At 46.4% G+C, this 24,255-nt stretch overlaps 1 protein-coding gene across 12 annotated transcripts in view; it reads right to left on the bottom strand.

Moving 5' to 3' along the window:
• Nucleotides 1–17,541: 17,541 nt before the first annotated feature.
• DCTN1 (dynactin subunit 1) overlaps nt 17,542–24,255 on the bottom strand; it is a 31,985-nt gene continuing 25,271 nt past the window's right edge. For 7 of the 12 annotated variants that reach the window (XM_017860119.1, XM_017860117.1, XM_017860116.1 and 4 more), the window contains 15 exons: nt 24,068–24,236; nt 23,719–23,787; nt 23,413–23,475; nt 23,151–23,300; nt 22,828–22,989; nt 22,613–22,744; nt 22,263–22,388; nt 21,884–22,026; nt 21,444–21,610; nt 19,999–20,013; nt 19,677–19,810; nt 19,377–19,560; nt 19,033–19,112; nt 18,441–18,530; nt 17,542–18,025 (listed from right to left, as the gene is read on the bottom strand). In XM_017860119.1, coding sequence (XP_017715608.1) covers nt 17,888–18,025; nt 18,441–18,530; nt 19,033–19,112; nt 19,377–19,560; nt 19,677–19,810; nt 19,999–20,013; nt 21,444–21,610; nt 21,884–22,026; nt 22,263–22,388; nt 22,613–22,744; nt 22,828–22,989; nt 23,151–23,300; nt 23,413–23,475; nt 23,719–23,787; nt 24,068–24,236 — 1,822 coding nt within the window. In that variant the 3' untranslated portion in view covers nt 17,542–17,887. The remainder of the gene's footprint in view (nt 18,026–18,440; nt 18,531–19,032; nt 19,113–19,376; nt 19,561–19,676; nt 19,811–19,998; nt 20,014–21,443; nt 21,611–21,883; nt 22,027–22,262; nt 22,389–22,612; nt 22,745–22,827; nt 22,990–23,150; nt 23,301–23,412; nt 23,476–23,718; nt 23,788–24,067; nt 24,237–24,255) is intronic. The other 5 variants (XM_017860121.1, XM_017860122.1, XM_017860123.1 and 2 more) reach the window with 1 other exon arrangement.

Below are 24,255 nucleotides of genomic sequence, written 5' to 3'. Positions count from 1 at the left end.
TGGCTAATCTAATCAGTGTGTTCTAGGGAGGTTTATTCCTTGCCTGCTCAGCTTGTCCCAGCACAATAAAGCTAAGGCATTTGTCTGGGGAGAATCAGCTCTTTTAAATCAGACAATCCTCAGGAAAGTCAGCACTTTTGCCTCTTTTCTCCATGGGCCTGAGATTCAGGAGAATGTTCCACATTCCACTGCCACGCAGCTCTGCAAACCCCAAATCCTGACTCTCTGGAGAAGGATATGGGCAAGGACAAAAAGAAGGCATTTGAACAAACCAAACCCTGCAAGAAAACTTTGCATACTCAGTGATTTTCTAGGTTTATCCTGACTTTTGGCCTCTTTTTTTATGAATTCCATTTTTGTTTAAGTGAGAACGATATGGTTGAGAGAGACATAGTGGAAAATGGGAAGTTTGGAGGAAGATGGGAAGGAAGAAGAGAGTCAGTGAGTAGTAAGTGAGAATTGGGAGCGGAGGGAGTGAGGGACATGGAAGAGGAGCATGCCAGGAAGGCGCAGCGTCTCTGGACACCTAGCATGGGGCCTGGTGTTTGCACACATTTCCCCTCATTGAACTCTCAACAGTCCAGCAGGGAGAACACTCTCATCCCCAACCTTATAGGGCTGGAACAGAAGCTCAGAGACTTATAGACAGGAAGAAAAGCAGGAGCTAGAAGCCCCATTTAAAAAGCAACTCTGCCCCTCTTCTTCCACAGTCTCTTCTGTGGCTTCTCTAAGGGTCTTCAGCCTCCTTATTTCAGGGTTGACCTTCTGTTTCAGATAAGAAATTTATCTTCTGGTTGGATGTCCTCACTTTCTTCCTAGATCACGTGGAGTTTTCCCTTAGTGGAAAAGCCTCATTCCTGGATCTAGGGCCTGCTGGTGGCAGACATGTGAAAGAACATGTTTCGGAGGCCATGCCCAAAACAACACAGTAGCCCAACATTACAGTTTCTGTTAATAATCCAAGGAATCAAAGACAGGCAAGACTAGGGAGATCAACACATGCTGGGTCACCAGAGGTATTCCTGGTTTTAGCACAGAAGATCTGTGACCCAGGAAACCCCTTAGTCCCAGGAAGAGCAACATAGCCTAGGCCAGAAACAGTTTCGGGCCTTAGGGAATTTCCAGCTGGTTGGGAATTCAACAAATTCAGAAGAGTGTGAGGCTCCAAAAAGAAGCATAAAGTGAGGGAAGGGTTCAGTGAAAGAAAAATCACCCTTGTTTGGAGGATTACTTTGTTCCACAAATGTTCATGGCTTACCTACCGGCCCTGTGTGTTAAGGAAAAGCTTCGTGGAGAAAATGGCCTTGGAGATGCAGTGAAGGGGTAGGATAGAGGTAGGATTTAGAACACCAGAACTGCCAAGGGGTATCTGAGGCAGATGGAAGAAGCCACAAAAAATAAAGATGTAAGAGGTGGGAGAACATAGCATAAGTATCCTGAGAACTAGAGAGCTGTTTCCCTGGCACAGGGCAGGTGTGGGGAAATGAAGGTTTGGGCCTGCGAAGATAGGCTGGGTATTCTATGGAGAGGTGTAAACATCAGCAAACATGTCTGAAGTGAAAGGAATGTGGAATGGGACTTGGTACAAGAATGGAATAATTGGCTTCACAGTGGATTGTAGCACAGGTAGAAAGACCAGTTGAGATGTTACTGCCAAGCATTCAAGTGAAACCTTTTGGTTTCTACCTACCAAGGTTTTGTTCAAATCATTTGGACATTTATTTCAGATACTTTAGGTTTGGGGTTTTTTTGTTTCTAATTTCACACAGGAATTTGAGGGTGAGCTTCATCTGGTTTGGTGAGGATATAGGAAGGTATGGGGCAGGGGCTGTCCCCCCAGGATGCACAAAGGGAACAGGTTTGCAGGCTCAGGAATAGGGAAGAGGATCTGCCCTGGCAGCACTGTGCTTTCTTCCTTGTGTCTAGTGTCTACTGGGAGTTGGCTGTTGCACTGCCTGTCTTCCTGTCCAGCCCTAATGCCTGGTTAGCCGTTAACCAAAGTATGTTCCTTACTTCTTTGAGAGCCTTTCTACCTTGCTAGAGAAAGACAGTCATTTGAATGTTCTCTGTGAGCAAAGGAAGAGGCAGGGTGGTGGTGTGAGACCACAGCCTGAAGTCCCCTGATTGCCACCACCTGCTACAATATCCTGCTGCCACTCCCCAGTTCTGCTGTCTCTGAGCCTCAGTGTCCCACATGAACCAGGCGACTGAAGTGGGGATGGCGGATTTTCTCCCAGAAGGGAAAGTTCTAGGCATCAGGTCCAAATAAGTGTACTGTAAACCCTTCCTTGTATTCCAGCACTGTTTTGGAATGTTGTTTTTTTTTTTTTGGCTTTGGATATTTTCCTTTTCCTTTTTTTTTTCCAGTTCTCTCATGAGGTTGCATACTTTACTTTTTTTCATTTAAAAAACGTAATTCCAGTTGGACTTAGGGAGGAAAGAGAAGTAAATGAAACAGTTCACTTTGCCATCTTAAACGAGTTTTTACTTAAGGTTGATTTAACATGGTAATTATATTGTTTGTGAATTTCCTAGTCATGTATATGTTTCTATTGATGTGTTTCTTTTTCCTATTTATTTATTTATTTTTGAGACAGAGTCTCACTCTATCACCCAGGCTGGAGTGCACTGGCCACCATCTTAGCTCACCTCTGCCTCTCGGGTTCAAGTGATTCTTGTGCCTCAGCCTCCCAAGTAACTGAGATTACAGGCATGCGCCACCACATCAGGCTAATTTTTGTATTTTTAATAGAGACAGGGTTTTGCCGTGTTGGCCAGGCTGGTCTCAAATTTCTGGCCTCAGGTGATCCACCTGCCTCAGGCTCCCAAAGTGCTGGAATTATAGGCATGAGCCACCACGCCCAGCTTCTTTTTCCTATTTATTTGTAAACGTTACTTATCATATGTTATAAATATTTTCTTTTCTTTTTTTGTTTTAGAGAAAGGTTCTTGCTCTGTCACCCAGGCTGGAATGCAGTGGCGTGATCACAGCTCACTAAAATCTCAAACTCCTGGGCTCAAGCAATCCTCCCACCTCAGCCTCCCAATTATAAATATTTTTCTCTTTGTCATTTGTCATCCAATTTTGTTTAGTCTTTTTTTTCTTTTTCTTACAGAAAGGTTTAATATGGTGTGTGTGTGTGTGTGTATTTTAATAAAGTCAAATTTATCTGTATCATCCTTTAAGGTTTCTAGTTTTGTTGTCAATCTTAGAAAAGTTTTAGCCATCCCCAACTTTATATACAAAATAAATTTTCTTTATATAGAAAATCTGTATGTTCTAATTTTCTACTAGTTATTTTCTGGTATTGCTTTGTATATTTAAATATTCAATCCAACTGGACTTCGTTATATGGTGTAATATGAGGATTTAACTTGTTTTTCCCAAGTGTTAAATCACCATTTGTAAAATTATGTACCCTGTACCCACCATTCTACACCCTCCTTCCCAAAGGGGCAGACTGAAATCCAGCTGAGGGGACCCATGGTGCTTGATCACATACTAATGTTTCTGTGTGCTTGAGTCTGTTCTCAACCAACCATCCTGACAGTAGGCCCCGCACCTAGTTTCCCTTTCTTACCACTCACTCATCCCTCAAACCATCGTGTTCTGATTTCTGCTCTTTACTGGTCTACAAACATTTCTGTGGCAAAGCTCATCATCAAAGTTCTAATTGCCAAGTGGACAATTAGACAGTGGACACTTTTCAGATCTTTGCTTGATAGACCTCTCTATTACATCTGATGTTATCGACGATTCTTTCCTCTTTTTTTTTTTTCTTCCTGTTTGTTTTGCTTGGTATATTTTACGACTTGTGGCCCATTCAGTATGTGCATATTTATCTTTGTTAAATAAGGCCACAGTGTTTTCCAGAGTGGCTGTAGCACTTCACACCCCTACCAGCAGTGTCTGTCTAATTGGCTTATTTAAGGATAAGAGTTGGGAGACTTGGGACGCTCTGGTTTTCTGCCCCCAGGCATGTGCTCAGTGTCCCCTTTGTACTGTCACCCCACAGATCTCCTCTCTCCTGTGAGCTTGAGTCCTGCTGCTGGCCTAAGCCAACCCCACCACTATCACTACCAACCCCCAACACAAACCAAGAGAGAGCTTTAAAGACTCACCTTCCCAAACCCTGTTTTTGCATTTTGTTCCCTGTTCCAGAATTGTCAGTAGCTTCCCAATGCAGTCAAATACAGTCTGAACTCTTTGGATTGGCACTAACAGAGTTCTCCTGCCTGGCTTCCTTGTTCCTTGCCAGCCTTATTTCTCTCCCGGCTACACCCTCCTCCCCAAAGGGGTAGACTGGAATCCTGCCAAGGGGACCCATCCTGCTGATGAGGCTGTAAACCAGTACAGCCACTCTGCAAAAACAATGTGGCAATATTTAATAAAGATGAAAATACTCATGAGGAATGACCAAGCAATTTAACTCCTTAGAGAAACTTTTGCATATGTGTGCCAAAGCACATGAACAAGGGAGAATATTTATATAGCATGGTTTGGAGGTACCTGAACTCGGAAGCAACCCAAATGTCCACTGGTAGTGGAATGGGTACATTCTGGTCTCTTCACCCTCCTTCACTGCCCTTGCCTCCTCACTGAACTTACACGGCAATTTTTCAAATATGTCTTCATTTAAAACAGGAGCCCAACTACCTACTTTCCAAAATAGCATTTTTTTCCACTGAAAAATAAATTTCCAATATCACTATGTTAATATGTATAAAAACTGGCCAGGTGCAGTGGCTCATGCCTGTAATCCCAGCACTTTGGGAGTCCATGGCAGGTGGATCACAAGGTCAGGAGTTTGAGACCAGTCAGGTCAACATAGTGAAACCCCGTCTCTACTAAAAAATACAAAAAATTAGCCGTGTGTGGTAGTGTGCGCCTGTAATCCAGCTACTCGGGAGGCTGAGGCAGGAGAATCACGTGAACCTGGGAGGCGGAGGTTGCAGTGAGCCGAGATCGCACCATTGCACTCTCGCCCAGGCGACAGTGCGAGACTATCTCAAAAAAAAAAAAAAAAAAAAGTATAAAAATTTTGTTAAATGGTGTGGTATTTTTTAAAATTTAAATATATATTATATCTAGGTTTTCAGTTCTACGTTGTCAAATGCATACAGTCTATCCTTTGCTTTTTGCTTTTTACAAAGGAGTACCAAGATGAGTTAAAAGTGATTTATCTCAGATTTTGTTCACTGAGGCTTAGAGTTTACCCCATGAGTTCATAAGGGTTCAGTTCCACCTATTGTTCCTTGCTCAATTGTTTGAGTAGGTCCTGATTACCTGCCAGATGGCTAGTCCTGGGCTGATCTTTTCTACTAAGATCAGAAGGGTCTTTTCTGGCAAGGCAAGCCTGGCTTGTACTCTCTATGGAAACTTGACTAGCCATGGCTGCAGCTAGAGGACCCAGCCAAGGATCTTTCCAAACCAAGTGCCTTTGCCTGTCAAATGTGTAGGTAACTAAAACTCCAATATCTGAGGGAGGACAGTCTGCCCTATCTGAACTCCCTTGTCTTTTAGAAAGGGTCAAATAGTAGTCTAAGCACTGGGGGAGAGTGAACACTTTTCTCCTCGTGTCTCTGTCAAGGGCAGGGATCACTAAACCATTAGTAATTATGTAGTTTTTAAAGTACATTAAATCAGCTAAGTTAACTGTTAAACCACAAGTTCACCATCTTTTTTTCTTTTTTGCATTCCATCTGTTACGCAAAAACCCCAAATTTTCATTGATACGAAATAAAAACGTAGAAATAACAGGCATGCCATGCCATCAAGAGACCAACCACTACCTCATCCAATATTTCACCCCTGTCTACCCCAATTGTTTTGATCTCTTTCAATGGGTGACTTCATAGAATTGAGATGCTAGGCCTCACCAAGATGGTGATTTTTATGGCCAGCCTCTCTGGGATGAGTAGGAATTAGCATTTCCCACAATTCCCAGGTGATGCTGATGTTTTAGTCAGGAAATCACTGCTCTAAATCCAACTAACAATTTACAGAAAATGGAGAAGACAGAGGAATGTATTAACACCATAAGGATGCATTTTAAGAAAATTCAGATTCTGAGAAATAGTTCTTTCCACAAATAAATTATAAGGAAAAATCAAGCAAGAAAGAACCTAGACTGCCTGTGAATGGCCACTGCATTCCAGCCTTGGCAACATCGCAAAGCCCTTCTCTGAAAGAAAGAGATGATGATGATAAGGAAGAGGAGGTGGAGATGTTTCTAAGCTCAGGACTGCAAGAGACTGGACTGGAGGCCTCAATTTATGCCCAATGTCATCTGGAGGGCACAAAGGGCAGAGCCAAGATGGCGGCCAAGGCACAGTATGAGCCTATCCTAGCTGGTGTCAATGTCAGCTAGATTCTGCCCCAGGCCTCCAACAATGGCTACAGGCTGGAATGTGGACCAGCCTGCTCAGTCTTCAAAAGAGAAGACTGCCTATGTCAACTCAAGTGTAAAATATCAGGAGAGCTCTTTGCTCAGGCACCAGTAGAACAATATGCTGACACTGCTGAGACAGTGAAAGATTACAGCTTCTACTTTGTAATGTGGTTCTAGGATGACACTAAGCAGGTATAGTGCTTTCATTGGCATTGGCTTCACAGATGAGGGTGATGCCTTTGACTTTAATTTCTTCCTGAAAAAGCACCTTAAATGGATAAAACAGGTATCTGAGATGGCCAAAGGATCTCTTGAAATGAACACTCATCCCAAGTTGGATCTGGGCTTTAAGGAAAGACAGACCATTAAGCTGAGTAATGGGAACATTGCAACCAAAGAATGATGTGCTTCAGCCAGGTGCAGCGGCATGCACCTGTAGTCCCAGCTGCGGGCTGAGGCAGGAGGACCACTTGAGTCCAGGAGTTAGGGACTGTAGTGTGTCATGACCATGCCTGTGAATGGCCACTGTACTCCAGCCTTGGCAACATAGCGAAGCTCTTCTCTAAAACAGAGAAAGAGATGATGGAGATGATGATGAGGAGGAGGAGGAGGAGGAGGAGGAGGAGGAGGAGGAGAGGTTTCTAAGCTCAGGACTGCAAGAGACAGAACTGGAGGTCTCAATTTACTCCCAACCCCATCTAGAGGCAAGTTACTCTTCCCCTCCATCCTCCAAGGATGTTGCCTCACCAGCTGTTCCAATTCTAACCACGGAGGGAGTGATGCAGATATCCTTTTAGGCTGTGATTCTTCCGCTCCTGTCGTGACACCAGCACCAGCTGCAGTCTCTGTGAGCAATGACTTGGAGAGACTTTATAACCATTCTGTCCCAAACCTGGCATCAGAGCCAACTGACTCCTGATCTGAATAGTACTGGCAAGACATCAAGGACAGACTTGAAGAACAAAAATGACCTTGAGAAAATGGGGCAGAAAATCACTTCTCTGAGGAAGAAAATGAAGAAGGAGCAGAAGGTGGATCTTGTAAAAGAAAGACTGTTTCCTAAAGAATTATGATGTTTGATGTATGGGCTTGGGTATTATCAGAATCCTTACACTGAGCCGATGGATATTCCTGAAAATCTTGTTATAGAGTTCATCAATGCAATTATGAACTTCCAACACCAATTGGACGATCAGATCAAGTACAAGTTGATGATATTGTCTTCTTAATTTGAAAGGACCCAAGAAAGTTTGCTAGGGTTAAAAGACTTGGTTACTATGGATGAAGAATTGAAATAAGCTAGAAAAGCATCTGACAAAGCCAACTACAGATTTTGACACCTTTTGTACTTTCTGAAGCTCCATTATTTTCTGGGACAACCATACATAGTAACTAAATATTTCTATAGTAAGGTCCCGATATCTAACCATGTAAATGAAAGATGAAGAAACAAAGTTTTCATATTTTCAACTTTAGAATGTTGAGACTTTAATGCCTGCATTTATATTACCATACTTGTTCAGTTTTAATGACCATGTGTAAAGGACCTTGCAAACTGTGCAGTTCCTTCTGACTTTTGACTACCTAAATGATGAAACAACACAATATTTGTGTCGAGTCTTTGTGCCACTGTAAGCTACACTACAGCTGTTTTAATATATGCAGTCCAAATGGTACCTCTGACTCACCATAGCTAAGACACAGCTGTATCATGTAGTCTTTAGTTTCTAGACAATATCAGACAAATTATTAAAGATTGTGAGCTGTTTTATGTTTCTCTTAAGTAGATACAGGAAAAGTCTATTTTAATAATGTTTGTATTAAAAGGTAATTTAATATTCTTTTCTTCCGATAGCAAGTGATTTTTTGTAGAAACTAAGTTTCACGTGAAAGTTTCAATGTTGGAAGGCTTTTTATTTTTTGAAACAGAGTCTCATTCTGTCACCCAAGCTGGAGTGCAGTGGTGGGATCTCAGCTCACTGCAACCTCCACTGCCTGGGCTCAAGCAATTCTCCCGCCTCAGCCTCTCAAGTAGCTGGGACTACAGGCGCATCCCAGCACACCCAGGTAATTTTTGTATTTTTTTTGTAGAGATGGGGTTTCATCATGTTGCCCAGGTTGGTCTTGTCTCAAACTCCTTGACTCAAGTGAGCTGCCTGCCTTGGTTTCCCAAAGTGCTGGGATTACAGGCGTGAGCCATTGTGCCCAGCCTTTGGTAGGCTTTTTAAATTTAAAAGCTTTGAGGTTTATCCATACTATTTGTGAAGTTTTTGGAGAATTTATTTTCACAGATCAGATTAAAGCTTCTAAAAATAAATGATTTTAGTAGTAGTTGGAATGGTGTTGCTTTAAAAGTTGGTGACAGAACAAGCATTTGGTATTAAACAAGTATTGTTTGATTAACATATTTGTTAGTACTATTCATTATGAAAATGCATCCTTGTCTAAAACCATATGTGGCTATGGAAACCACTTTTGTAGTTCAGAATATACAGATTGTGTGCATTTAGCTATGTTACATGAAATCATCCCTGCACTTAGCTTATAAGGATTGAACTTGCATTTAATGGGATCAATGAATGTTACAGTTTGTGAAATGGAAAGTTTTGTGTGCCACTTATAAACATTATCAATAAATCAATACTTGGGAAAATTCTACTTTCTTAACCTATTGATACCAGGAATAATGTATGAAAAATTAAACAGAAATAAAATGACCTTGGGAGCAGGAATCTTTAGGAGGCTAGAAACCCGTTCCCTTCCCAGAACTACAATTACTAAACAACCTTTTTCTTAGCTTCCCCATTATATTCAAGTTGTTTTATGTCATTCCCCTTTGCAGTCACTTGCTGCGCAGCCAAGAGTGTCTGCCATCTCCTACTCAGTAACAAGCCAGGAACTAATGGGTCTTACCATACCTGCGGCTGACTATGGGGAAAAGACCCCTAATATTGTAAAATTTTTCTCCACCTTTTAAATTCTATAACTTATTTCAGTCATCTCATGGTTCTCATGTACCCTTTGTGAAGTCCTATTTAGCAATTTCAGGGGACAAAAAAACAAAACAAAACAAAAAAACCCTTGCTACTTCCCACTCCACTAAGCCAATTCTCTGAAAATTGATAGACTTACCTCCAGTGTTTATAGATCCCAAATTTTGATGGGTATGGAGAAAGATCTCTTATATACCCTTCTTCACCACATCCAGTGCTGAGTGCAGCTCCATCGCCCTCGTGTGTTTACATGTCTCTTCCTATGATACAAAGGTTGTGTTGGTAGCACCTCCATTTTTTGGTCAAAAAGTGCAACATCTTCAGCCAGTGGGTGTGGTTTAGATGATGGGAGTTCAAGGGGATGTTCTAAGTTATATTCTAGAAGTGTTTATTTTCTCCATCCAGCTGCTGCAACTGATGGAAGGCTTTGCTTTGTATTTGCCCCATTATTTAATCTAAAATTTAAAAGTTTAGAATTTAACCTGATTTGTGGAGCAGAGAGGTTGCAAGCACTTAACTCTCACTCAGTACCCATGTTGCCTTGCTGCCTGGGTATCTATCTGGCCCCCTTTCATAGACAGTTTTTTTCAATCCATTAGCACCTCAGTAAAAATCTGCTACATCTTTCATCATTTGTAATGATGGAGAGTCACAGCTTCAGCCATTTGACAGGTTTCTCAAGGTGAAGGCTTTGATATCCATCACCTAGAGCAGTGGTCCCCAACCTTTTTGGCACCAGGAACCGATCATGGAAGACAATTTTTCCATGGAATGGGGAGGAGGGGGAGGATGGTTTTGAGATGAAACTGTTCTACCTCAGACCACCAGGTATTAGTTAGATCCTCATAAGGAGCCCACAAGATCCTTATGCAGGATCCTTATGCAGGATGTGAACTGCATATGCAGTTCACAATAGGGTTCACACTCCTATGATAATCTAATGCTGCTGCTGATCTGACAGGAGGCAGAGCTCAGGCGGTAATGCTCCCTTGCCCGTTGTTCACCTCCTGCTGTGCGGCCAGGTTCCTAACAGGCCATGGACCCAGTATCAGTCCACAGCCCAGGGACTGGAGACCCCTGACCTGGAGTACCTCAAAGCAAGTGACCCTCTCACTACTTTCCCTCCGCCCTGCTTTTTCTTATACACTGCTTGAAGAGAGCTCCCTTTTCTAGGTCAATGGGCATTACCTATTTGGTTTGATAAGGGCAATTTGAGGAAGAAATAAGATACAACTTCTCTCCTTAGCACCTGTTTGGATGCTTACACTCTGAATAAAGGAAATAGTTTGTTGTTGTTGTTGTTGTTGTTGTTGTTGTTGTTTTTGAGATGGAGTCTGCTCTGTCACCCAGGCTGGAGTGCAGTGGTACGATCTCGGCTCACTGCAACCTCCACCTTCTGGGTTCAAGCGATTCTCCTGCCTCAGCCTCCTGAGTAGCTGGGACTACAGGTGTGCACCACCGTGCCTAGCTAATTTTGTATTTTAGTAGAGATGGGGTTTCACCATGTTGGTCAGGCTGGTCTTGAACTCCTGACCTCGTGATCCACCCACCTCGGCCTTCCAAAGGGTTGGGATTACAGGCATGAGCCACCACACCCAGCCAGGAAATTCTATTTAGTTTCAAAATATATTCTCTCTCCTTGACTTATGTCTTTTCATGTTTTCCTAATTTTGAGTCCATTTTTTTTTTCCATTGCACTCCCATTCTAGACAGCTCTATTCTTGCACAGCCATGGCAGGACACCTTTAAATTTAAACAGAAAATACTAAAAGGAAAATCTCTATAATCCCAGTGACTAAGTACTGGGAGCCTATGTTCTCAATCTTCCTCCATATTGTGTTATTTGTATTATCAAGGTGATAATGTTATGTATTTGAATTGCTGACACATTGAAAATGAAGCTTAAGAAGAATGCATACAAAGCAAACACTGTATTAGTACAATAATGAGAAAATAAGGGGAAGCAGACTCAAAAGACATCTATGTGTAGTGTATTGTCTTTGTCTTAAATCTCATCCAAATAAACATACTGTAAAACAAAACGAAATGTTTATAAGACAACCAAGATAACTTGAATGCTGGATAGCTGATGAATTAACTTTTCAGGTGTGATAACGGTATTGTAGTTTTCTTTTTTGAAGAGCTGTGTCTTTTAGGTATACGAAAAGACTTTTGGATGAAATAATAAGGTAATGTCTGAGATCTGCTTCAAAACATTCTAGGAGTAGATGGGAAAGGGGATATAGACAAAACAAGATGAACCATGAAATGAACATATATTGTACATGTAAGTCATGACACTCTCCTCTCATTTGTATGTTAAAATTTTCCATAATAAAAAGTAACAAAACACAGGGTGAGAGACATCTATTTACTCTGGCACCCGTTATTTGAGCAAGAAGAATCCAATTCCCACATCCAAACTCCCCAGTCTTTGGAAAAGGAATGTAGGCCAAACGCCCCAGGCTGCCCCTCTGAGGACCTCTGTCCCTGGGAGTAGCGATACCTGTTTCGGGTGGCACAGATAATAGAGATGGAGGGAGGCTAGGTGAATGGTCATGCTACCCATACACATAGAAGACCTGGCTACATGAAACAATAACCACAGAGAAGCAGGAGGGACCACTCACCCTCAGACTTAAGTGTTTTCCAGGTGCCCTGGGCCTACTTGACAGGGTCCAAGGTCACCTGTGCTGTAAAACTTCCACAGTACGGAGGCTATAGAGCATACCTGTTCCTAATTCACTTTTTGCCTCATGGCTGTGTAGGGTAGACTCAGCTCCGGGGCCTTGTACATTCCCTAGGATTACCCAGCAGCAGATTTGGGTCTTTGCATTGCCCCACCCCTGCTCCCCACTGAGGTAGAGCACTGAAAATGTGAACCAAGCAGGTGAATTCAAATTGTGGGAGTGGAGTGAGAGAGGTGCCACCATGTTTAGACTCTCCTTCTCAGCCTTGGCCTGCTAAAACGAGGAGGAAACAGTGCCTGGATGGTAGAAAATAAGACAGTAGCCACCCACAGAAACAAGCTGAAAGCTGGGGCACAAAGGGCTACCTATACTTCTTTTCCTTTTTCCTTTTTTTTTTTTTTTTTTTTTTTTTTGAGGCAGAGTCTCACTCAGTCGCCAGACTGGAGTGCAGTGGTGCGATCTCGGCTCACGGCAACCTCCGCCTCCTGGGGTTCAAGTGATTCTCCTGCCTCAGCCTCCCAAGTAGCTGGGACTACAGGCATGTGCCACCACGCCCAGCTAATTTTTTTATTTTTAGTAGAGACGCAGTTTCACCATGTTGGCCAGGATGGTCTTGATCTCTTGACCTCGTGATCCGCCCACCTTGGCCTCCCAAAGTGCTGGGATTACAGGCGTGAGCCACCGCACTCGGCCACGGCTACCTATCCTTTGGGGCTCAAAAGATGGTTATGTGTGTCACAAGTGTACGTCTTGGGAATGTGACTGCTTCTATTTTGTTTCCTTTTCATTTGTTTAGTATCAGCCTCTCCCAGGTATCCTTTTTTAAGCATCTGTATCAAGCATGCTATGTCATTTAATTGTCTCCCTGAAGATTACCTAAGAATATCACCTGAGGAAGGTGCTATTGGCCTATTACAAATAGAGAAACTGAAGTTGAAAGGTGAAGCACCTTCCCCACATTCAGACAGCTCAATAGTGGAAGAGATGGGATGTAAGCCCTATTCTTATTTCACAAAGGTGCCTCCATGCTAGGGCAGGTAACATTAACCCTAGGAAACTTCCCAAAACCCACCAAAAGAGAGAAGCTCCCAGGGAACAGAGTTGAGAATGTTCATATCCTGTCCCTGCCAACTGCCAGCCAGTCTGCTTGGTTCTGTCACACTGGCATTTCTGGCTTTGGATGAATCAAAGGTGGCTGTTACTATGCTATGCTCCATCCTTGGTACACAGAGCACCTCGCCAGGCCTCTCCGCTACCATCACATCCGAGTTTCCAGAAATCATTCCCTGGTCATCTGCCTGGCTATCCATTCTCCACAATCCCCATGAATGGATGCCACCCAGGGCACACAGTGAGCATGAGCTGCTGTCTCCTCTTTCTAGCCACCACAACCCAGTTTGTTTCCTCTATTCCATGGAGACTGCTCTGGCCAGCTCATCAGGTATCTCTGAATCACAATGGCCACTTCCCAGAACTTGATTGCCCTCTGAGTTGCTCAATCTCTCTCCTCTCTTAGCTCTGTGACAATGCTTTCTACGGGGGCCCTCTGCTTGCAGTGGATGCCCCTTCAGGCTGCAGGCTCTTTAACTCTCAGGGCTTCCCAGGGCTCTATCTTCCCTTCCCTCTGTATACTCTCTTGAGGTAACTTGCTGCTTCAGATTCTCTCAGCCTCACCTGACTCCCAGGTCTCCAGCTGCTTGCTGTGTGCTGACCAACTCCCACAGGCCGGTGACCACATTCTGTTCCCCTTGCCATTGCAGGACTTAGATTAAATGCCATGCCACAAGGCATGGGATCTGGCTTTCCCTGTGGCCAAGAAATATCATCCCAGCAAGACAGTGGGGAGCTAACACTGGCTCCATGGCAAACTTTGGGCAGTAAAGCATGGGCAGGAAGCAGAGCAGTTAAATTTCCCCTCCATCCCTCCATCAATCCAAGTACAATGTTCCAGCCAGTCATGGTGTTTCTGTGTAGCCTATCCAGAGACATCCAACATGGGAAAGTGACCAGCCGTCTTTGTGAGGCAGGAACCAACTCACTAACACTAACCTTTGATTTTCTTTTCCTCCTTTCCCTCACTCTCACTGCTCTGAGACTTCACCCTCCAATGAAGTGCTAACCACTAGCTTTGCCTAAGATTCGGTTTTCTTAGTAACTTTAATACAGACAGTAACCTCACACAAACCATGCCTTTGACCACCATTGACACGCTCCCAACTCACTCCCCAGACTTTATCTTCAATCTGGACATTTCTGCTGAGCTCCAGACCCAGCAGGTTCCAACTGCCAAATGGACATCTCTGCTTGTACATTCTCACAGGCACCTCAAACTCATGTCCAAAATAAAACTCATCTTCTGGCCGGGCACAGTGGCTCATGCCTATAATCACAGCACTTTGGGAGGCCGAGGTGGGTGGATCCCTTGAGGTCAGGAGTTCGAGACCAGCCTGGCCAACATGGTGAAACCCTCTCTCTACTAAAAATACAAACATTAGCTGGGCATGGTGGCAGATGTCTGTAATCCCAACTACTCAGGAGACTGAGGCAGGAGAATCCCTTGAACCCGGGAGGTGGAGATTGCAGTGAGCCAAGATCGTGCCACTGCACTCCAGCCTGGGCAACAGAGTAAGACTCTGTCCCAAAAACAAAACAAAACAAAAACAAAAAGAAAACACCTCATCTTCCTCCTCCTCAAATACGTGCCCTTTACTTGTATTTGGTGGGATACAGAGATGGAAGACACCCTAAAGGAACTCCTGTCTAAATCGGGAGAGGAGTTAACTACACTCAAAATAGAAACAGATGCTTACTGGCATAAAGTAGTGTAGTAGGAGCACGTACTAGAGAAGAGAAGCAAGCCTACTGTGTGCCAGCACAGTGCTTGATGCTTGCATGCACTATCTCATTTCACCTTCATAACAACTCTGTAAGATATAATTTTTCCATTCTGCAGGTAAGAAAACAGATCAGAGATTAGAAACCTTGCCAAAGTCACAAAGCAACTAAATCCAAGCACATCTGAAAAAAAGGTCTATTATCTTTTGCTGCCTCCTGAAGAGCAGCACCTAACAGGTCACAGGGATTGGAGATTTACTGAGGTGGCAATGCCAGAGCTATCTTAATAAATTGACAGGATGTCAGCTGAGGAATGGGGATGGGGCGGGGGCAGAAAGGTGCAGTGGAGGGAAGGAGATAGATGGCATTCTGGGTGGTGGGAAAAGGCCTGAGAGAGCACAGGGTGGCAAGGAAACTGCAGGAGTTCACTAAAGCTGAACCACCTGGCATGTGGGGAGAGGCTGGAGAGGCTGGAGAGGTGGACAGGACCCAAATCATTGATGGTCTCTTGGGCCATTCTAGTGAATTTAAATTTTAAAATCTAGACACATAGAGGAAACATTTCAGATCTTATGTAAATTTTAAATCTAGTTGAAGAAATCATTTCAGGATTTAAACTGGGTAATGACATTTAAACTGGCCCAGTATGCATTTTGGAAAGGTCCCCTCATATCAATGTGTAGAACTGGTTGGAAGAGAGGCAATGGCGGTAGGGTAACCAGTTTAAAAACGGCTGAAGTGCCCAGGGCAAGAAGTTATTTATAGACAAAGCTCGTGGATGTAAAAAAGTGGACAAATTTGAGAGATAGTAATGAAGGACAAACTGAACAGGACTGGATAACTAAATTAGCTAAGGAGATCAAAGAAGGAGTCAAGGATATCCAGGTTTGTGGCTTGTCACATGTAGGACCAGAAGAGATGATTTCAGTTTTGGACACGCTGACTCTTAGATACCTGTGGGGCACTCACGGGGAGACAGCCAACAAATAATTGGGTGAATGAATTCGGCATTCAAGAGAGCAGTAGTTTAAGTAGTGAGAAACCACCACCAAGGGAAAAGGATGGAACAAAAAGCCCTGTTCTCCTTTCAAAGTGCCACCAGAAGTTGCTTGGCCTCAGTGTCTTAACCACACCAATCAGAAGGTAGGTCAGCAGCTTGGGTAGAATCCAATCCCAAGGAAAGGACAGTGTGGTCTGTGATTTCCTTAGCTCTAGCAGAGCCCAATTTGGAGACGTGAGGTAAAGACTCTCTGGTTCAAGACACAATAACCCTTCTCAACCACTTCTGTGAGAATTAATCCCTCATTATGTAATGCAACATATCCTATGCATCTAGAATGATACTGGTTGTGTACCATCATTGAGAGTATTGAGGAAAGGTGATCAAATCATTTTCTCTCAGAATCCCAGGTGAGAAGAGCCAAGGTACAAAGCAGGCATTCAAATACCATAACCTGCTGACCTCCCAGACAGTATATTCGTTGAGAACACGGCCCCTGGACGCCCACCTTGGAGTAACCGCCCTCCTGTTTGCCCTTCCCTTCGAGACAGAAAGCACACAAGCAAAGGGTCTGGCCTAATTCAGGCCTGGCACTCTGCAGGGCCAAGGGTCTCTTTCTGCATCTAGATCAGAGCCTTTTAGGAGTCTGCACTGGACTTCTCTCCCCAAGTGGGGAAAAAAGAGAGTATAAAGGAGCTAGCCAACTAATCTAAACTGGGGCTAATATCTACAATGCTGGGGTGCTGTTTACCAGCCTAATGAATCCCAACTCTGGAAGTGTTTTCAGCAGGTCTGGGTCAAGAACCAGAAATCTGTTACATTTTAAAAGAAACTCTGCAGGTGATTCTAATTTGTAGTGGGTTTGGGAGTAGCTTTTGTACCTTCTATCTTTTACTAGTATGCCACTTTAGTTTCCCCTTATTTAGTAAATATTCCCTCTGAGAGGCCCCAGGTCTTATGGGAAGACTCTGGCCAGTGCATCAGAAAATTGGCTGGGGTGGTGATCATATCATTACTCTGGCTCCAAAAACTGGAATAAAGAGCAGTGGAAGCTACACGAAGCAGAGGCAGGGTTGGCAGAGGCTACACCCTCCCAGCCCTCCTAACTCCATAAATGAACTTAGGTACCTAGTCCTAAGTCTAGCCCTTTCCTCCTTGCTTAGAGTAACTTACTGCACATGAATTTTAGAAACAGCATTCTGGGCTGGGCGCGGTGGCTCAAGCCTGTAATCCCAGCACTTTGGGAGGCCGAGACAGGCGGATCACGAGGTCAGGAGATCGAGACCATCCTGGCTAACACGGTGAAACCCCGTCTCTACTAAAAAAATACAAAAAATTAGCCGGGCGAGATGGCGGGCGCCTGTAGTCCCAGCTACTCGGGAGGCTGAGGCGAGAGAATGGCGTAAACCCGGGAGGCGGAGCTTGCAGTGAGCTGAGATCCGGCCACTGCACTCCAGCCTGGGCGACAGAGCGAGACTCCATCTCAAAAAAAAAAAGAAACAGCATTCTGCTGGTCACTACGAGAGGAGCCCTCAAATTTGATACAGCCAAAGCTTCCTCAGCATCGCTTCTCCTCCCTTCCTGCTCTGAGCTGAATGGCCCAAGTCCCATTCTCAACACCACACAGGAACCACTGAAGCAGAAGTTGCTTTAATCAAGGGGTGAAGTCCTCAATCAAGAGGACCTCACTCAACCTTTGGTGGTGGGGTCTCAGCCTACCCCCCACATGCCCTGAGGCCCCTCAGGAAGGAGGGAGAAATTGAACAGCAAATTATGGCAGAGGCCAGGGAATGGGAGTGGGGGAACCCAGGTCAAGGTGAAGGGGCAGGATGCTGAAAGGGTGGGAGTGAAGCTGAATGGGGCAGGAAGAGCTTAACCCACATGTTTCTACCTGGGGGCTGGCTGAGGTGGCTGTGCATCTGGCAGAGCGGCACCAGAGGGCTGAGGGTCGAAGGGGACAGCAGGGGAAAGGAGTGCTTAGGAGATGAGGCGACTGTGAAGCTGGTGCAATTGCTCTTGGGTCAGCACCAGCCGGTGTCGCTGTCCAAGACCAGCCGCACAGGAGAAGGTCACTTTGCCCATGTAGACTGTGTCATCCTGCTGCTCCTCCTTGGCCTGGTGGTTGATGAGAAGAAAAAGACTCCAGGTCAGTGGCTCACTTGAGCTGTAGGCCACTGAAGGGGTCCCTGAGCACTGAGACCAAGGCAGCTCCTAGGTGGCTGGGGCTTCTGAGATCCTGGGCTTTGGTGACCACATTTTTCAAATCAGAATGGGGATACATAATCTGACAAGGGAGTTTTGAGCCTCTCCTGGTGTCAAAAGTCACAGAAAGTGTTTAGGTGCTAAAATATTGGAATTTCAAAGCATCATAAGCACTTCTGAGTTACTTGTAAGTAAGATTTGGCCAGATAACCCAAGGTATGCAGTTGTTAGACCTGAGACTCCAAAGGCCTCTTCCAATTCTGGAGGAGAGGGGGGCCCACCTGAGCTTCTCCACATTGTCCCGTCCTCCACCCCATCTCCCCCTCACCCTGAGGAAGGCTGATGAAGGGAAGGTGGCAAAGTCAGTGGGTACTGTGGCTCCAGGGCGCTGAGATACTGTCTCCTTGAGGACCTCATCCTAGGGAAGGGGTGAGAAAGACAAGGGTTCATTTAGGGGACCCCCACAGGCTAGCACAAGACCGCCTGGTTTCACAGAGACACTAATACCAAGGGGGCAGGAACTTAGTCCTCTATATCACCATACTTTTGCTCTCATCTCCAACCCCATCCCCCCTCCCCAACACTCCTCCTTACTTTACAAGTCCTCATCCTGTAAGGTCCAACTCACATTCTACCGCCCTTGGGAAGCCACGCCCAACCATTCTACCCCACAATGATCTCAGCCCTGATGGAATCTAAAGCCTGAACCAGTCATGCTAAAGATTATCCTAGCTAATCCATTTTGTTATGAGAATCTATCTTCTGTTTGCACTGAGACAGTGAGCTTCCAAGGCAAGAACCCTGCCTTCCCTTCCACCTCCTCCCCAATTGCTGTCTAGCATAGGGCCAGGCTCAAAGGAACTCTAGAAGTGCCTGGCTCCACTGTGACGTGAGCTCTGCAGGGCAAAGTCTGAGCTGACCTTGAGCTTCTCAATGGTGTCACTCAGGGACTTAAGCTGAGCCACTTGCTCCATAAGTTGGGCTGACGGACTCTTGGTAGCTGTGGGGAGAGAAAGCTGGTGAGGCCCACCAAGGCGCAGGCAGGCAGTTGTACTGGATTAAGGGTTAGGGGTACAGGTATGAGATTCTCTAACAGAACAAGTACTTGAGACAGAGTGGGCGAATCAAGAAAACTGAACAGTGAAGCCAAAGAACACTGCTGGGAAGAGCTTCTGTGGTAGGGGCACCACCTGAGCAGGGCCTAAATCCCTGGGCCAAGTAGAGGGGGTGGTTTTATTCATCTTGGGGGTTGGCAGGTACATACCAGGGCTGGTGCGAGTGATGTCTACTACGTGTGTGTGTGTGCTCAACTGATTCAATGTCTCCAGCAGCTGGCTGGTCTTACGATACAGCGCTCCAGCTGGTAACTCACTGCCAGGGCCCTCATGGGATAGCTTTGCAACATGCAGAGGGGGCAGGGATGCCAAGGATGCCTTCATCTGGGCTCCCTGTGGATGAAAAAAGAAGGGTAGTGGTAAGAGGTGCTAGGAGGCCCCTGCTATCTATCATCAATGGGGCGAATATGCTCCATCCCCCATCCCAGTCCTCCCTGTGGGTCCCTCACCTTGAGAATGTTATTCTCATGCTGGAGCTGGGAGATGTGCAGCCTCATGGCAGAGATCTGCTGAAGCAGCAGTGGTGAGTCCTTCACCAGCCCTGGGCCTGGCACAGACCCTGGAGCCTGCCCAGACACGGCTCCTGTGGGGACCACAACAAATGTCATCAGCCCCAAGTGGAGAGGGTTGAATACTGGGCTCCATTCCTGCTCCTTCCCGCTTTCTGCATCCCCCCATTACCCACCTCCAGTCCTGGCTCTCCCCTCACCCTGCTCCCTTAGCTCCATTTCCCACCAGCCCTGGTAACCCCCAGCCTGAGTGGGTCTCTACCTCGCTGTTGTTCTTCTGTGCTCGGGATAGCCCATGGGGGAGCAGGAAAAGAGGAGAGAGGAGTTAGGTGATTTGCGGGTTAGGGGGACACACCAGAGGATCCTGGACACAACCTGCAGGAAAACCCTTTTCCTAATCATCATACTTTCTCTAACAAGACCCTCTGCCACCTATCTTTGTGGACGAGCAGATTTGTGTGAAAGAAAGACACCAAACAGGAGTGAGGCCGTAAGACAGGGTACGTCTGAAGAACAGTGGCAAAGGGAGTGTGCACTGCACAAAGCACTCGGAACACGAGGCTGTTCCTGCCTCCCTGCCTCAGACGCCATCTCCAAGAAGGGCATGGAGAATGCTCCAGAGACCCCAGTATGTCTGCACCCTTAGCGCTCACCAGCAGCAAAGCTTAAGTTGGGGAAGCAAACACACTCCCTTGCTTCTCAGGATTCTCCACTGCTCTGAGGCAAAATACCTTCTTTTTTGGTGGGAAGTTTCATAAATTCAGAACCAAGTTTGTTTAAAGAGTGCTAATGTTTGTTTCAAGAGTACTAAAAACAACACAAAGTAGTAATTCTGGAAACTCTCTCCAAAGAACACAGAGCTGTCTGTACCACAACAGCCTAAAGTCAAGAAGGTACTTGGTCACCTCGCAAGATCAAGGGGTGTCAGTGACAGAGACTTTGTTGAAGACTCTATGTAGGTAAGGTCAGCTGACAAGACACGGGAGGAGCTGGGAAAGTCTGGAGGCCCTAAGGGTTTAATTCCAGGGCAAAGAGCCTGTCTTCTGGAGGGTAAGTGAGAAACTGGAGAGCAAACAAAAACTATAGGGCAGAGGAGAACAAAGACAGCAGCAGCCACCTCCTGAGTCAGGAAACTGGGGAGGCTGAAACTGGTAACCAGAAAAACCCTAGGTGAGGAGCCCTGATTATACTGAGTGACTAGGCAAAGGTCAAAACACAAGCCCCAAGTGAAACTGGGAGAATTCAGCAGCGGAAGATATGGCCACATCATAGAATGAAGCCCCAGGAACTCAGTGAGAAAACACAGTGCCCACGCAGAGAAGCAATCAAGAGCAGGTATCGGGCAGGGCCGGATGCCCTAGGAGAGTCAGCCCAGCCTGCTGATGGCTGACAACCCTCTGGGACACAGGGCTGAGCAGAAAGGTCAGATTACAGAGCCAGAAAGGACATCTACTAGAGACCAACTGTCATCATTATTCTGAGCCTCATTAACAATTTAGTAAAGCCCTCCTTTGCCCAAAGGAACTCAGTACATATCTTCAGGGAAAGGGAAAACTTGGTGAAAACTGGCACGGAGTGAAACTGTGCAAGCATATTCCTGGCTGAATATCCTGGGGGTAAAGGGGGGGGCAGAGGTCAAACTGAGGCCAAGGACAGGAGAGAGGACAATCTCCTCTGTGCTACTGCTGCCTATTCCACTGTACTCACCACCAGCAATGCCAGAGACCAGAGTAGCAATGCCTGAAGGAGGAGGGCTCCGGAGCCCCTCAATCGTGCGCTTAGACTGGCTGTTCAGCCGCTGCTTTAGTTCTGTCTTCTCTGCCTCCAGCTGGTCGATGTCAGCCTGGAGTGCATCCATTGTCTCCTCAAAATCTCTGTGAAAGAGAATCTGGGCTTTGGCAGTGTCCCTTCTCCAGAGCACCCCTTGACTATTCAGTCCTGAGAGGTCCTTGGAATAGCCATGCTAGTGCGCAGCCAGGGCAGAGCAGCACAGGCTGAGGCTGGGGTGATGCAATGGGGTTGGCAGTGGGTAAAGAAAATGGGAGTCTCACTATAAGAGAACCTGAGTAGGGGTATGGGTTAGGAGGCAGAGAGCTCCAGCAGTGGGGAGGATTAGAGGAAGCAAGGCCCCAGGGAAAGTGCCTGACTTCTCCTTCTTCCGCAGCAGTGCCTGGGTCTCCTCCAGCCGAGTCTGGACTTTCTCGATACGCTCATCTGCATCCTTGGCAGCACTGTCCAACTTCTTCTCCAGGAGGCTCAGCCGCACATTGGCCTCACTTAGCTCCTCTCCCTGGACAAGGACAGAACTTCTAGATCCCTGACATCCTCCCCACAGTCCCTGGAAACTGGGGGCTAGACCATGAGATAGGAGGCTCCCTGAGGGTTCATTAGAGCTCCCATTGACTGCAGGCCCCACTTCTCCCCTTAACTCCCAAGCCGTCTTAGTCCCGGATCCCCAACATTCACTGCTTGCCAGGGTCCTACCAACTTCCTGGCCCCCAGATCCTGAGCCTACACTACCCTCACCTTAATCTTGAGTGACTTCTTCAACTCCTTAATAACTGTCTCTCGATCTTCGAGCTTCAAACCCAGGCCTTCAGCATCTGTGATCTCTGCACGAAGGGCGGCAGCCCGCAACTCAACTGGTGGAGGCTAAGGAATGGTCGGTGGCGGGTGAGAAAGTGAGGGTGGAGAGAAGAGATCATCAACGTGCTCCTTTCAGACAGATCCAGTTACAGGGAAACCCTGCCTTCTAGGCAGGATGGTGCTCTCCAGATGCCTTCCTCCTGTCTCCCTGTCCTCCCACAACTAGCAGTAGCTCTGCAAGTCTTACTCCTACAGGCCTCTGCAACTTCTCCAAGGAAATCTCCACCCACCTTGCTGGGGGGCCGCTCTGCATCATACTCCCCCTCCTGCATGGCTGTGGCCAGCTTGTTCATGGTACTGATGAGGATGTTGCATGACTGGCGCAGACACTCATAGGGGCTGCTGGAAGGGGTCCCATAGATCTGCAGGAGCCAAGGGCAGAAGTGAAAGCCCCACACTGGTCACTGATTCTCCCCACACCTTCTGCCCAGCCATTCAGGCCCACCTGCTCGCTTGCTTTGAAAGCCAGTTCCTCCAGGGCAGCCACAGGTAGCCCCTCATTCTCCGCCAGTGGGGCAATGAGCTGGGCAGCAGCAGCTGCCACCTCCTGCAGCACAGCCACAACCCACGTCAAGTGTTTCCTGCAGTCTAGGAGCGTGTCAGATACCTGTGTGACGGGCCAGAGTCAGGAGTCAACCCTGGGTTCGGCACCACAGTTTCCAGCTACCCCAAAACCATTTTTGTCCCCTAACCAGATCCAGATCTTCAAGTGCTATGCCCCTCCTGTTTCTACTCAGTTTCCTTCCTTCCCCATTTGCAGCCCTAAACCTGTGGTCCAAAGGCCAGTGCAGCTGGGATCCCAGGAGCATCTGTCCCTGGCATTCGCCTTCGGATCTTCTTGCAGAACTGGCGGATGTCACTGCACGAAGTTTCCAGATCCCGGAGCAGAAGGGCAATATCTGTAGCCTCCTGCCCACCCTACTCAGGAAAAAGAAAATGGATGGAGAACCAAGTTAGCATTAAGGCTGGGAGTAAGGAAGTGAGGACTAAGAAAGAAGAGGAGCTCACAGAGATCTAGATGTGTACTCACCTGCAAGAAGGCACGCAGCCGTCCTACCTCCACACTCATGCAGTCCAGAGCACTTTGCGTGAACTGTAAGGACAGATGCATGCAATCATCAGCCCCCAGCAGGAGCCCTTCTGCCTTATCGACATCTCTAAGAAGTCCTCATCCTCTGCTGACCCCCATACATAAGTAGTCCTCTAGTTTCCCTGATATGGCTTTGGTAACTCTGCCCTAGTCTTATGTGATACTTCTTGGGTGCCTGATCTCTTGACCTGACGCCCTCCATTGCTGATCTCCACGGGGGTTCAATCACTGGCCCAGACACTTCACCTTAATGTGGTCAGCCAGCTGCATAGTACAGTCCTCAGGCTGTTCGGCAAGGTGGATGCTGTACAGATGCTGAAGAGAGATAACAAAAGAAACAGACAACTTTTAGGCCCTGGAGGGGGTGGGGAGTTCTTCCCAAACTGTAGTTTGAGCCCTGGTCATCATGGGTCTCTGGAGGTACAAGAGAATCCAAAGCCCTCAAGCAGCTGCATCATATGGAGAGATCATCTAAGAGCAAACCAGGCCTCAAGCAGCGAGCATGGGACATACAACCTTGATAATATTAGTAAGAGCCCTCATCAAGTGAAAGCTTCCCTGCCTCCTGCCCCAAGCCCAAATTCTCGCCCCACACCTGATAGTACTTGATGGCCTTGGTGAGAGGCTCCACATTGACAGTCTCATCCAGCTGATCCTTGTGCAGCAGTTCAATGAGGAAATCCAATGAACGCTCATGGGCACTCATCTCAGGGTAGAGGCTGCCCACTTTCTTATACACATCCACACTGCACTGAGAGAGGGCACTAGAGACCAGAGAAGAGC

This window comes from Rhinopithecus bieti, unplaced genomic scaffold, assembly GCF_001698545.2.
Source record: "Rhinopithecus bieti isolate Rb0 unplaced genomic scaffold, ASM169854v2 scaffold_54265, whole genome shotgun sequence".
NCBI lineage: Eukaryota > Metazoa > Chordata > Mammalia > Primates > Cercopithecidae > Rhinopithecus > Rhinopithecus bieti.
This window is presented reverse-complemented; position numbering and strand designations above follow the sequence as displayed.